Raw genomic sequence first — 13762 nt, 5'->3', positions numbered from 1 at the left:
CTGCTCTGCTGTCCATCCATCTCCATGTTACTGCTCTGCTGTCCATCCATCTCCATGTTACTGCTCTGCTGTCCATCCATCTCCATGTTACTGCTCTGCTGTCCATCTCCATGTTACTGCTCTGCTGTCCATCCATCTCCATGTTACTGCTCTGCTGTCCATCCATCTCCATGTTACTGCTCTGCTGTCCATCCATCTCCATGTTACTGCTCTGCTGTCCATCCATCTCCATGTTACTGCTCTGCTGTCCATCCATCTCCATGTTGCTGCTCTGCTGTCCATCCATCTCCATGTTACTGCTCTGCTGTCCATCCATCTCCATGTTACTGCTCTGCTGTCCATCTCCATGTTACTGCTCTGCTGTCCATCCATCTCCATGTTACTGCTCTGCTGTCCATCTCCATGTTACTGCTCTGCTGTCCATCCATCTCCATGTTACTGCTCTGCTGTCCATCCATCTCCATGTTACTGCTCTGCTGTCCATCCATCTCCATGTTACTGCTCTGCTGTCCATCCATCTCCATGTTACTGCTCTGCTGTCCATCCATCTCCATGTTACTGCTCTGCTGTCCATCCATCTCCATGTTACTGCTCTGCTGTCCATCCATCTCCATGTTACTGCTCTGCTGTCCATCCATCTCCATGTTACTGCTCTGCTGTCCATCCATCTCCATGTTACTGCTCTACTGTCCATCCATCTCCATGTTGCTGCTCTGCTGTCCATCCATCTCCATGTTCCTGCTCTGCTGTCCATCCATCTCCATGTTACTGCTCTGCTGTCCATCCATCTCCATGTTGCTGCTCTGCTGTCCATCCATCTCCATGTTGCTGCTCTGCTGTCCATCCATCTCCATGTTACTGCTCTGCTGTCCATCCATCTCCATGTTACTGCTCTGCTGTCCATCCATCTCCATGTTACTGCTCTGCTGTCCATCCATCTCCATGTTACTGCTCTGCTGTCCATCCATCTCCATGTTGCTGCTCTGCTGTCCATCCATCTCCATGTTACTGCTCTGCTGTCCATCCATCTCCATGTTACTGCTCTGCTGTCCATCCATCTCCATGTTACTGCTCTGCTGTCCATCCATCTCCATGTTACTGCTCTGCTGTCCATCCATCTCCATGTTACTGCTCTGCTGTCCATCCATCTCCATGTTACTGCTCTGCTGTCCATCCATCTCCATGTTACTGCTCTGCTGTCCATCCATCTCCATGTTACTGCTCTGCTGTCCATCCATCTCCATGTTACTGCTCTGCTGTCCATCCATCTCCATGTTACTGCTCTGCTGTCCATCCATCTCCATGTTGCTGCTCTGCTGTCCATCCATCTCCATGTTACTGCTCTGCTGTCCATCCATCTCCATGTTACTGCTCTGCTGTCCATCCATCTCCATGTTACTGCTCTGCTGTCCATCCATCTCCATGTTACTGCTCTGCTGTCCATCCATCTCCATGTTACTGCTCTGCTGTCCATCCATCTCCATGTTACTGCTCTGCTGTCCATCCATCTCCATGTTACTGCTCTGCTGTCCATCCATCTCCATGTTACTGCTCTGCTGTCCATCCATCTCCATGTTACTGCTCTGCTGTCCATCCATCTCCATGTTGCTGCTCTGCTGTCCATCCATCTCCATGTTACTGCTCTGCTGTCCATCCATCTCCATGTTACTGCTCTGCTGTCCATCCATCTCCATGTTACTGCTCTGCTGTCCATCCATCTCCATGTTACTGCTCTGCTGTCCATCCATCTCCATGTTACTGCTCTGCTGTCCATCCATCTCCATGTTACTGCTCTGCTGTCCATCCATCTCCATGTTGCTGCTCTGCTGTCCATCCATCTCCATGTTACTGCTCTGCTGTCCATCCATCTCCATGTTACTGCTCTGCTGTCCATCTCCATGTTACTGCTCTGCTGTCCATCCATCTCCATGTTACTGCTCTGCTGTCCATCCATCTCCATGTTACTGCTCTGCTGTCCATCTCCATGTTACTGCTCTGCTGTCCATCCATCTCCATGTTACTGCTCTGCTGTCCATCCATCTCCATGTTACTGCTCTGCTGTCCATCTCCATGTTACTGCTCTGCTGTCCATCCATCTCCATGTTACTGCTCTGCTGTCCATCCATCTCCATGTTACTGCTCTGCTGTCCATCCATCTCCATGTTGCTGCTCTGCTGTCCATCCATCTCCATGTTACTGCTCTGCTGTCCATCCATCTCCATGTTACTGCTCTGCTGTCCATCCATCTCCATGTTGCTGCTCTGCTGTCCATCCATCTCCATGTTACTGCTCTGCTGTCCATCCATCTCCATGTTACTGCTCTGCTGTCCATCTCCATGTTACTGCTCTGCTGTCCATCCATCTCCATGTTACTGCTCTGCTGTCCATCCATCTCCATGTTACTGCTCTGCTGTCCATCCATCTCCATGTTGCTGCTCTGCTGTCCATCCATCTCCATGTTACTGCTCTGCTGTCCATCCATCTCCATGTTACTGCTCTGCTGTCCATCTCCATGTTACTGCTCTGCTGTCCATCCATCTCCATGTTACTGCTCTGCTGTCCATCCATCTCCATGTTACTGCTCTGCTGTCCATCTCCATGTTACTGCTCTGCTGTCCATACATCTCCATGTTACTGCTCTGCTGTCCATCTCCATGTTGTTGCTCTGCTGTCCATCCATCTCCATGTTACTGCTCTGCTGTCCATCCATCTCCATGTTGCTGCTCTGCTGTCCATCCATCTCCTTGTTACTGCTCTGCTGTCCATCCATCTCCATGTTACTGCTCTGCTGTCCATCCATCTCCATGTTACTGCTCTGCTGTCCATCCATCTCCATGTTACTGCTCTGCTGTCCATCCATCTCCATGTTACTGCTCTGCTGTCCATCCATCTCCATGTTACTGCTCTGCTGTCCATCCATCTCCATGTTACTGCTCTGCTGTCCATCCATCTCCATGTTACTGCTCTGCTGTCCATCCATCTCCATGTTACTGCTCTGCTGTCCATCCATCTCCATGTTACTGCTCTGCTGTCCATCCATCTCCATGTTACTGCTCTGCTGTCCATCCATCTCCATGTTACTGCTCTGCTGTCCATCCATCTCCATGTTACTGCTCTGCTGTCCATCCATCTCCATGTTACTGCTCTGCTGTCCATCCATCTCCATGTTGCTGCTCTGCTGTCCATCCATCTCCATGTTACTGCTCTGCTGTCCATCCATCTCCATGTTACTGCTCTGCTGTCCATCCATCTCCATGTTACTGCTCTGCTGTCCATCCATCTCCATGTTGCTGCTCTGCTGTCCATCCATCTCCATGTTACTGCTCTGCTGTCCATCCATCTCCATGTTACTGCTCTGCTGTCCATCCATCTCCATGTTACTGCTCTGCTGTCCATCTCCATGTTACTGCTCTGCTGTCCATCCATCTCCATGTTACTGCTCTGCTGTCCATCCATCTCCATGTTACTGCTCTGCTGTCCATCCATCTCCATGTTACTGCTCTGCTGTCCATCCATCTCCATGTTACTGCTCTGCTGTCCATCCATCTCCATGTTACTGCTCTGCTGTCCATCCATCTCCATGTTACTGCTCTGCTGTCCATCCATCTCCATGTTACTGCTCTGCTGTCCATCCATCTCCATGTTACTGCTCTGCTGTCCATCCATCTCCATGTTACTGCTCTGCTGTCCATCCATCTCCATGTTACTGCTCTGCTGTCCATCCATCTCCATGTTACTGCTGCTGCTCTATTATTTTAATGTTTTGGTACTTTTCACCTCTTTTTCTCCCCAATATCGTGACATCCAATTGGTAGTTACTGTCTTGTCCCTTCGCTGAAACTCCCCTACGGACTCGGGTGAGGCGATGGTCGAGAGCCATGTGTCCTCCAAAAACACGACCCTGCCAAGCCGCACTGCTCACTGAACCCGTAAGCCAGCCGTACCAGTGTGTCGGAGTAACACCGTCCAGCTTGCAGGCGCCCGGCCCGCCAAAAGGAATCGCTAGAGCGCGATGGGACAAGGAAATCCCAGTCAGCCAATCCCTCCCCTAACCCGGATGACACTGGGGCAATTGGGCGCCGCCTCATGGGTCTCCCAGTCACGGCCGGCTGTGACACAGCCTGGGATCGAACCTGGGTCTGTAGTGACACCTCAAGCACTGCAGTGCAGTGCATTAGTCCGCTGCGCCACACGGGAGGTCCATGTTGTTGCTGCTCTGCTCTCCATCCATCTCCATGTTGCCTCATGTTGCTTTCTGTGGTTTGGGGGAAAAACAGAACATTTCCTCCTAAAGTCCCTGTATCCTCCCCAGTGAGGCCTTTGCTATCTGGTACGTGGAATGATGTGGATGATCAAAGTGCTTCTTAAATCCAATGGGTCTGAGGAGAAATAACTGGACCGTATTTATATGCCTAGTATCACCCATGATATCCTGCTATTTGCATATGAGAGTGCAGCCCTGCGTTGTGGTGGGTTATTTAAAGAGCCAACTCTGCTGGGTTAGAGTTAGTGTGTTATTATTGTCCAGAGGGGGCAGACAGACATGATGAACTCTCTCTCCCAGTGTGTGTGCTGCTGTTTCCGGTCCTCCTCTCTCCTCTCCACTGTCTCCTCTGATCCCTGCTCCTACTTCTGTGCTCTCACCCAGTGCTGTCCTCTTCCTGTGATGTCATAGGTGTGGGCCAGTAACTTCCTGCCTAATGAAGCCACCCTGTCGGACCGCTGTCAGAGAGAATACCTGAAGACCCACGGAGAACCTCTACTGCTGCAGTACGCTAAGATGGAGGCAGAGAGACAGGTAGGACTACATTACCCATAATACCTCTACTGGTACAGTATGCTAAGATGGAGGCAGAGAGACGTAGGACGACCCTACCAATTAACCTTTACTGCTGCAGTACGCTAAGATGGAGGCAGAGAGACAGGTAGGACTACACTACCCATACACCTCTAATGCCGCTGTATGCCAGACAGGAAGGACTTCTGGTGGTGTTTATCTCCAGTCCATCTGTATTACACCTGATCACCATTTCCCCAGTGTGTTAGATGTGTATTACACCTGATCACCATTTCCCCAGTGTGTTAGATGTGTGTTACACCTGATTACCATTTCCCCAGTGTGTTAGATGTGTGTTACACCTGATCACCATTTCCCCAGTGTGTTAGATGTGTGTTACACCTGATCACCATTCCCCAGTGTGTTAGATGTGTATTACACCTGATCACCATTCCCCAGTGTGTTAGATGTGTGTTACACCTGATCACCATTTCCCCAGTGTGTTAGATGTGTGTTACACCTGATCACCATTTCCCCAGTGTGTTAGATGTGTGTTACACCTGATCACCATTTCCCCAGTGTGTTAGATGTGTGTTACACCTGATCACCATTCCCCCAGTGTGTTAGATGTGTGTTACACCAGAGACCTATGATACGCACACATCACCTGCTTCATAAACTACAGGTGAGGATTTACGGGTCCTTTTCCAACAATGCAGAGTTAAGATAGAACAACACAAAGACATTATTCTCAGATTAAAGCACTCAGTACACCGTCATACATGTTGAACGTATAGTACTAATACTACTAGTAATGTAGGCTGAGCTGTGGTAGTACTAATACTACTAGTAATGAAGGCTGAGCTGTGGTAGTACTAATACTAATAGTAATGAAGGCTGAGCTGTGGTAGTACTAATACTACTAGTAATGTAGGCTGAGCTGTGGTAGTACTAATACTAATAGTAATGTAGGCTGAGCTGTGGTAGTACTAATACTAATAGTAATGAAGGCTGAGCTGTGGTAGTACTAATACTACTAGTAATGTAGGCTGAGCTGTGGTAGTACTAATACTAATAGTAATGTAGGCTGAGCTGTGGTAGTACTAATACTACTAGTAATGAAGGCTGAGCTGTGGTAGTACTAATACTAATAGTAATGAAGGCTGAGCTGTGGTAGTACTAATACTACTAGTAATGTAGGCTGAGCTGTGGTAGTACTAATACTACTAGTAATGTAGGCTGAGCTGTGGTAGTACTAATACTAATAGTAATGTAGGCTGAGCTGTGGTAGTACTAATACTAATAGTAATGAAGGCTGAGCTGTGGTAGTACTAATACTAATAGTAATGTAGGCTGAGCTGTGGTAGTACTAATACTAATAGTAATGTGGGCTGAGCTGTGGTAGTACTAATACTAATAGTAATGTGGGCTGAGCTGTGGTAGTACTAATACTAATAGTAATGTAGGCTGAGCTGTGGTAGTACTAATACTACTAGTAATGAAGGCTGAGCTGTGGTAGTACTAATACTAATAGTAATGTAGGCTGAGCTGTGGTAGTACTAATACTAATAGTAATGTAGGCTGAGCTGTGGTAGTACTAATACTACTAGTAATGTAGGCTGAGCTGTGGTAGTACTAATACTAATAGTAATGTGGGCTGAGCTGTGGTAGTACTAATACTACTAGTAATATAGGCTGAGCTGTGGTAGTACTAATACTACTAGTAATGTAGGCTGAGCTGTGGTAGTACTAATACTACTAGTAATGTAGGCTGAGCTGTGGTAGTACTAATACTAATAGTAATGTGGGCTGAGCTGTGGTAGTACTAATACTACTAGTAATGTAGGCTGAGCTGTGGTAGTACTAATACTACTAGTAATGCAGGCTGAGCTGTGGTAGTACTAATACTACTAGTAATGTAGGCTGAGCTGTGGTAGTACTAATACTAATAGTAATGTAGGCTGAGCTGTGGTAGTACTAATACTACTAGTAATGTAGGCTGAGCTGTGGTAGTACTAATAGTAATGTAGGCTGAGCTGTGGTAGTACTAATACTAATAGTAATGTAGGCTGAGCTGTGGTAGTACTAATACTAATAGTAATGTAGGCTGAGCTGTGGTAGTACTAATACTACTAGTAATGTAGGCTGAGCTGTGGTAGTACTAATACTAATAGTACTGTAGGTTGAGATGTGATAGTACTAATACTACTAGTAATGTAGGCTGAGCTGTGGTAGTACTAATAGTAATGTAGGCTGAGCTGTGGTAGTACTAATACTACTAGTAATGTAGGCTGAGCTGTGGTAGTACTAATACTACTAGTAATGCAGGCTGAGCTGTGGTAGTACTAATACTACTAGTAATGCAGGCTGAGCTGTGGAAGTACTACTACTAAATGTAATGTAGGTTGAGCTGTGGTAGTACTAATACTACTAGTAATGTAGACTGAGCTGTGGTAGTACTAATACTACTAGTAATGCAGGCTGAGCTGTGGAAGTACTAATACTAATAGTAATGTAGGCTGAGCTGTGGTAGTACTAATACTACTAGTAATGTAGGCTGAGCTGTGGTAGTACTAATACTACTAGTAATGTAGGCTGAGCTGTGGTAGTACTAATACTAATAGTAATGTAGGCTGAGCTGTGGTAGTACTAATACTAATAGTAATGTAGGCTGAGCTGTGGTAGTACTAATACTACTAGTAATGTAGGCTGAGCTGTGGTAGTACTAATACTACTAGTAATGTAGGCTGAGCTGTGGTAGTACTAATACTAATAGTACTGTAGGTTGAGCTGTGGTAGTACTAATACTACTAGTAATGTAGGCTGAGCTGTGGTAGTACTAATAGTAATGTAGGCTGAGCTGTGGTAGTACTAATACTACTAGTAATGTAGGCTGAGCTGTGGTAGTACTAATACTACTAGTAATGCAGGCTGAGCTGTGGTAGTACTAATACTACTAGTAATGCAGGCTGAGCTGTGGAAGTACTACTACTAAATGTAATGTAGGTTGAGCTGTGGTAGTACTAATACTACTAGTAATGTAGGCTGAGCTGTGGTAGTACTAATACTACTAGTAATGCAGGCTGAGCTGTGGAAGTACTAATACTAATAGTAATGTAGGTTGAGCTGTGGTAGTACTAATACTAATAGTAATGTAGGCTGAGCTGTGGTAGTACTAATACTACTAGTAATGTAGGCTGAGCTGTGGTAGTACTAATACTAATAGTAATGTAGGTTGAGCTGTGGTAGTACTAATACTACTAGTAATGTAGGCTGAGCTGTGGTAGTACTAATACTACTAGTAATGCAGGCTGAGCTGTGGAAGTACTACTACTAAATGTAATGTAGGCTGATCTGTGGTAGTACTAATACTAATAGTAATGTAGGTTGAGCTGTGGTAGTACTAATACTACTAGTAATGTAGGCTGAGCTGTGGTAGTACTAATACTAATAGTAATGCAGGCTGAGCTGTGGTAGTACTAATACTACTAGTAATGTAGGTTGAGCTGTGTAGTACTAATACTAATAGTAATGCAGGCTGAGCTGTGGTAGTACTAATACTAATAGTAATGTAGGTTGAGCTGTGGTAGTACTAATACTACTAGTAATGTAGGCTGAGATGTGGTAGTACTAATACTAATAGTACTGTATGCTGAGCTGTGGTAGTACTAATACTAATAGTACTGTAGGCTGAGCTGTGGTAGTACTAATACTAATAGTAATGTAGGTTGAGCTGTGGTAGTACTAATACTAATAGTAATGCAGGCTGAGTGGTGGTAGTACTAATAGTAATAGTAATGAAGGCTGAGCTGTGGTAGTACTAATACTACTAGTAATGCAGGCTGAGCTGTGGTAGTACTAATACTAATAGTAATGTAGGTTGAGCTGTGGTAGTACTAATACTAATAGTAATGTAGGCTGAGCTGTGGTAGTACTACTACTACTAGTAATGTAGTTTGAGCTGTGGTAGTACTAATACTAATAGTAATGCAGGCTGAGCTGTGGTAGTACTAATACTAATAGTAATGTAGGTTGAGCTGTGGTAGTACTAATACTACTAGTAATGTAGGCTGAGATGTGGTAGTACTAATACTAATAGTACTGTAGGCTGAGCTGTGGTGGTACTAATACTAATAGTACTGTAGGCTGAGCTGTGGTAGTACTAATACTAATAGTAATGTAGGTTGAGCTGTGGTAGTACTAATACTACTAGTAATGAAGGCTGAGCTGTGGTAGTACTAGTACTAATAGTAATAGTAATGTAGGCTGAGCTGTGGTAGTACTAATACTAATAGTAATGAAGGCTGAGCTGTGGTAGTACTAATACTACTAGTAATGTAGGCTGAGCTGTGGTAGTACTAATACTAATAGTAATGTAGGTTGAGCTGTGGTAGTACTAATACTACTAGTAATGTAGGCTGAGCTGTGGTAGTACTAATACTAATAGTAATGTAGGCTGAGCTGTGGTAGTACTAATACTACTAGTAATGTAGGCTGAGCTGTGGTAGTACTAATACTAATAGTAATGTAGGCTGCGCTGTGGAAGTACTACTACTAAATGTAATGTAGGCTGATCTGTGGTAGTACTAATACTAATAGTACTGTAGGCTGAGCTGTGGTAGTACTAATACTAATAGTACTGTAGGCTGAGCTGTGGTAGTACTAATACTAATAGTACTGTAGGCTGAGCTGTGGTAGTACTAATACTAATAGTAATGTAGGCTGAGCTGTGGTAGTACTAATACTAATAGTACTGTAGGCTGAGCTGTGGTAGTACTAATACTAATAGTAATGCAGGCTGAGCTGTGGTAGTACTAATACTAATAGTATTTCCTCTGGAATGTTGCTAGCATTGTGTCTCCTATTTCCTCTGGAATGTTGTTAGCATTGTGACTCCTATTTCCTCTGGAATGTTGTTAGTATTGTGACTCCTATTTCCTCTGGAATGTTGTTAGTATTGTGACTCCTATTTCCTCTGGAATGTTGTTAGTATTGTGTCTCCTATTTCCTCTGGAATGTTGTTAGTATTGTGTCTCCTATTTCCTCTGGAATGTTGTTAGCATTGTGTCTCCTATTTCCTCTGGAATGTTGCTAGCATTGTGTCTCCTATTTCCTCTGGAATGTTGTTAGCATTGTGACTCCTATTTCCTCTGGAATGTTGTTAGTATTGTGTCTCCTATTTCCTCTGGAATGTTGTTAGTATTGTGACTCCTATTTCCTCTGGAATGTTGTTAGTATTGTGTCTCCTATTTCCTCTGGAATGTTGTTAGTATTGTGTCTCCTATTTCCTCTGGAATGTTGTTAGTATTGTGACTCCTATTTCCTCTGGAATGTTGTTAGCATTGTGTCTCCTATTTCCTCTGGAATGTTGTTAGTATTGTGACTCCTATTTCCTCTGGAATGTTGTTAGCATTGTGTCTCCTATTTCCTTTGGAATGTTGTTAGTATTGTGACTCCTATTTCCTCTGGAATGTTGTTAGCATTGTGTCTCCTATTTCCTCTGGAATGTTTTTAGTATTGTGTCTCCTATTTCCTCTGGAATGTTGTTAGCATTGTGTCTCCTATTTCCTCTGGAATGTTGTTAGCATTGTGTCTCCTATTTCCTCTGGAATGTTGTTAGTATTGTGACTCCTATTTCCTCTGGAATGTTGTTAGCATTGTGTCTCCTATTTCCTCTGGAATGTTGTTAGTATTGTGTCTCCTATTTCCTCTGGAATGTTGTTAGCATTGTGTCTCCTATTTCCTCTGGAATGTTGTTAGTATTGTGACTCCTATTTCCTCTGGAATGTTGTTAGCATTGTGTCTCCTATTTCCTCTGGAATGTTGTTAGCATTGTGTCTCATATTTCCTCTGGAATGTTGTTAGTATTGTGTCTCCTATTTCCTCTGGAATGTTGTTAGCATTGTGTCTCCTATTTCCTCTGGAATGTTGTTAGCATTGTGTCTCCTATTTCCTCTGGAATGTTGTTAGCCTTGTGACTCATATTTCCTCTGGAATGTTGTTAGCATTGTGTCTCCTATTTCCTCTGGAATGTTGTTAGCATTGTGTCTCCTATTTCCTCTGGAATGTTGTTAGCCTTGTGACTCCTATTTCCTCTGGAATGTTGTTAGTATTGTGACTCCTATTTCCTCTGGAATGTTGTTAGTATTGTGACTCCTATTTCCTCTGGAATGTTGTTAGCATTGCGTCTCCTATTTCCTCTGGAATGTTGTTAGTATTGCGACTCCTATTTCCTCTGGAATGTTGTTAGTATTGTGACTCCTATTTCCTCTGGAATGTTGTTAGCATTGTGACTCCTATTTCCTCTGGAATGTTGTTAGTATTGCGTCTCCTATTTCCTCTGGAATGTTGTTAGTATTGTGACTCCTATTTCCTCTGGAATGTTGTTAGTATTGTGACTCCTATTTCCTCTGGAATGTTGTTAGTATTGTGACTCCTATTTCCTCTGGAATGTTGTTAGCATTGTGTCTCCTATTTCCTCTGGAATGTTGTTAGCATTGTGACTCATATTTCCTCTGGAATGTTGTTAGCATTGTGTCTCCTATTTCCTCTGGAATGTTGTTAGCATTGTGTCTCCTATTTCCTCTGGAATGTTGTTAGTATTGCGACTCCTATTTCCTCTGGAATGTTGTTAGTATTGTGACTCCTATTTCCTCTGGAATGTTGTTAGCATTGTGACTCCTATTTCCTCTGGAATGTTGTTAGTATTGCGTCTCCTATTTCCTCTGGAATGTTGTTAGTATTGTGACTCCTATTTCCTCTGGAATGTTGTTAGTATTGTGACTCCTATTTCCTCTGGAATGTTGTTAGTATTGTGACTCCTATTTCCTCTGGAATGTTGTTAGTATTGTGACTCCTATTTCCTCTGGAATGTTGTTAGCATTGTGACTCCTATTTCCTCTGGAATGTTGTTAGTATTGCGTCTCCTATTTCCTCTGGAATGTTGTTAGTATTGTGACTCCTATTTCCTCTGGAATGTTGTTAGTATTGTGACTCCTATTTCCTCTGGAATGTTGTTAGTATTGTGACTCCTATTTCCTCTGGAATGTTGTTAGCATTGTGTCTCCTATTTCCTCTGGAATGTTGTTAGCATTGTGACTCATATTTCCTCTGGAATGTTGTTAGCATTGTGTCTCCTATTTCCTCTGGAATGTTGTTAGCATTGTGTCTCCTATTTCCTCTGGAATGTTGTTAGTATTGCGACTCCTATTTCCTCTGGAATGTTGTTAGTATTGTGACTCCTATTTCCTCTGGAATGTTGTTAGCATTGTGACTCCTATTTCCTCTGGAATGTTGTTAGTATTGCGTCTCCTATTTCCTCTGGAATGTTGTTAGTATTGTGACTCCTATTTCCTCTGGAATGTTGTTAGCATTGTGTCTCCTATTTCCTCTGGAATGTTGTTAGCATTGTGACTCATATTTCCTCTGGAATGTTGTTAGCATTGTGTCTCCTATTTCCTCTGGAATGTTGTTAGCATTGTGTCTCCTATTTCCTCTGGAATGTTGTTAGTATTGCGACTCCTATTTCCTCTGGAATGTTGTTAGTATTGTGACTCCTATTTCCTCTGGAATGTTGTTAGCATTGTGACTCCTATTTCCTCTGGAATGTTGTTAGTATTGCGTCTCCTATTTCCTCTGGAATGTTGTTAGTATTGTGACTCCTATTTCCTCTGGAATGTTGTTAGTATTGTGACTCCTATTTCCTCTGGAATGTTGTTAGTATTGTGACTCCTATTTCCTCTGGAATGTTGTTAGCATTGCGTCTCCTATTTCCTCTGGAATGTTGTTAGTATTGTGACTCCTATTTCCTCTGGAATGTTGTTAGTATTGTGACTCCTATTTCCTCTGGAATGTTGTTAGCATTGTGACTCCTATTTCCTCTGGAATGTTGTTAGCATTGCGTCTCCTATTTCCTCTGGAATGTTGTTAGTATTGTGACTCCTATTTCCTCTCGAATGTTGTTAGTATTGTGACTCCTATTTCCTCTGGAATGTTGTTAGTATTGTGACTCCTATTTCCTCTGGAATGTTGTTAGTATTGTGACTCATATTTCCTCTGGAATGTTGTTAGTATTGTGACTCCTATTTCCTCTGGAATGTTGTTAGTATTGTGACTCCTATTTCCTCTGGAATGTTGTTAGCATTGTGACTCCTATTTCCTCTGGAATGTTGTTAGTGTTGTGACTCCTATTTCCTCTGGAATGTTGTTAGTGTTGTGACTCCTATTTCCTCTGGAATGTTGTTAGTATTGTGACTCCTATTTCCTCTGGAATGTTGTTAGCATTGTGTCTCCTATTTCCTCTGGAATGTTGTTAGTATTGTGACTCCTATTTCCTCTGGAATGTTGTTAGTATTGTGTCTCCTATTTCCTCTGGAATGTTGTTAGCATTGTGTCTCCTATTTCCTCTGGAATGTTGTTAGTATTGTGACTCCTATTTCCTCTCGAATGTTGTTAGCATTGCGACTCCTATTTCCTCTGGAATGTTGTTAGTATTGTGACTCCTATTTCCTCTGGAATGTTGTTAGTATTGTGACTCCTATTTCCTCTGGAATGTTGTTAGCATTGCGACTCCTATTTCCTCTGGAATGTTGTTAGCATTGCGACTCCTATTTCCTCTGGAATGTTGTTAGTATTGCGACTCCTATTTCCTCTGGAATGTTGTTAGTATTGCGACTCCTATTTCCTCTGGAATGTTGTTAGTATTGTGACTCCTATTTCCTCTGGAATGTTGTTAGCATTGTGACTCCTATTTCCTCTGGAATGTTGTTAGCATTGTGTCTCCTATTTCCTCTGGAATGTTGTTAGTATTGTGACTCCTATTTCCTCTGGAATGTTGTTAGTATTGTGACTCCTATTTCCTCTGGAATGTTGTTAGCATTGTGACTCCTATTTCCTCTGGAATGTTGTTAGTATTGTGACTCCTATTTCCTCTGGAATGTTGTTAGCATTGTGTCTCCTATTTCCTCTGGAATGTTGTTAGTATTG

The 13762-nt window shown here is 43.1% G+C and overlaps 1 protein-coding gene across 1 annotated transcript in view; it reads left to right on the top strand.

The window, feature by feature from the left end:
- galt (galactose-1-phosphate uridylyltransferase) overlaps positions 1-13762 on the top strand; it is a 168051-nt gene that overhangs the window by 49572 nt on the left and 104717 nt on the right. The window contains exon 6 of the mRNA XM_071342938.1: positions 4676-4798. Within this exon, the coding sequence (XP_071199039.1) occupies positions 4676-4798 (123 nt within the window). The remainder of the gene's footprint in view (positions 1-4675; positions 4799-13762) is intronic.

Source organism: Salvelinus alpinus, chromosome 1, assembly GCF_045679555.1.
Source record: "Salvelinus alpinus chromosome 1, SLU_Salpinus.1, whole genome shotgun sequence".
Classification (NCBI taxonomy): Eukaryota; Metazoa; Chordata; class Actinopteri; order Salmoniformes; family Salmonidae; genus Salvelinus; species Salvelinus alpinus.
The sequence above is the reverse complement of the archived record's forward strand: the minus strand, read 5'-3'. Positions and strand labels throughout refer to the sequence as shown.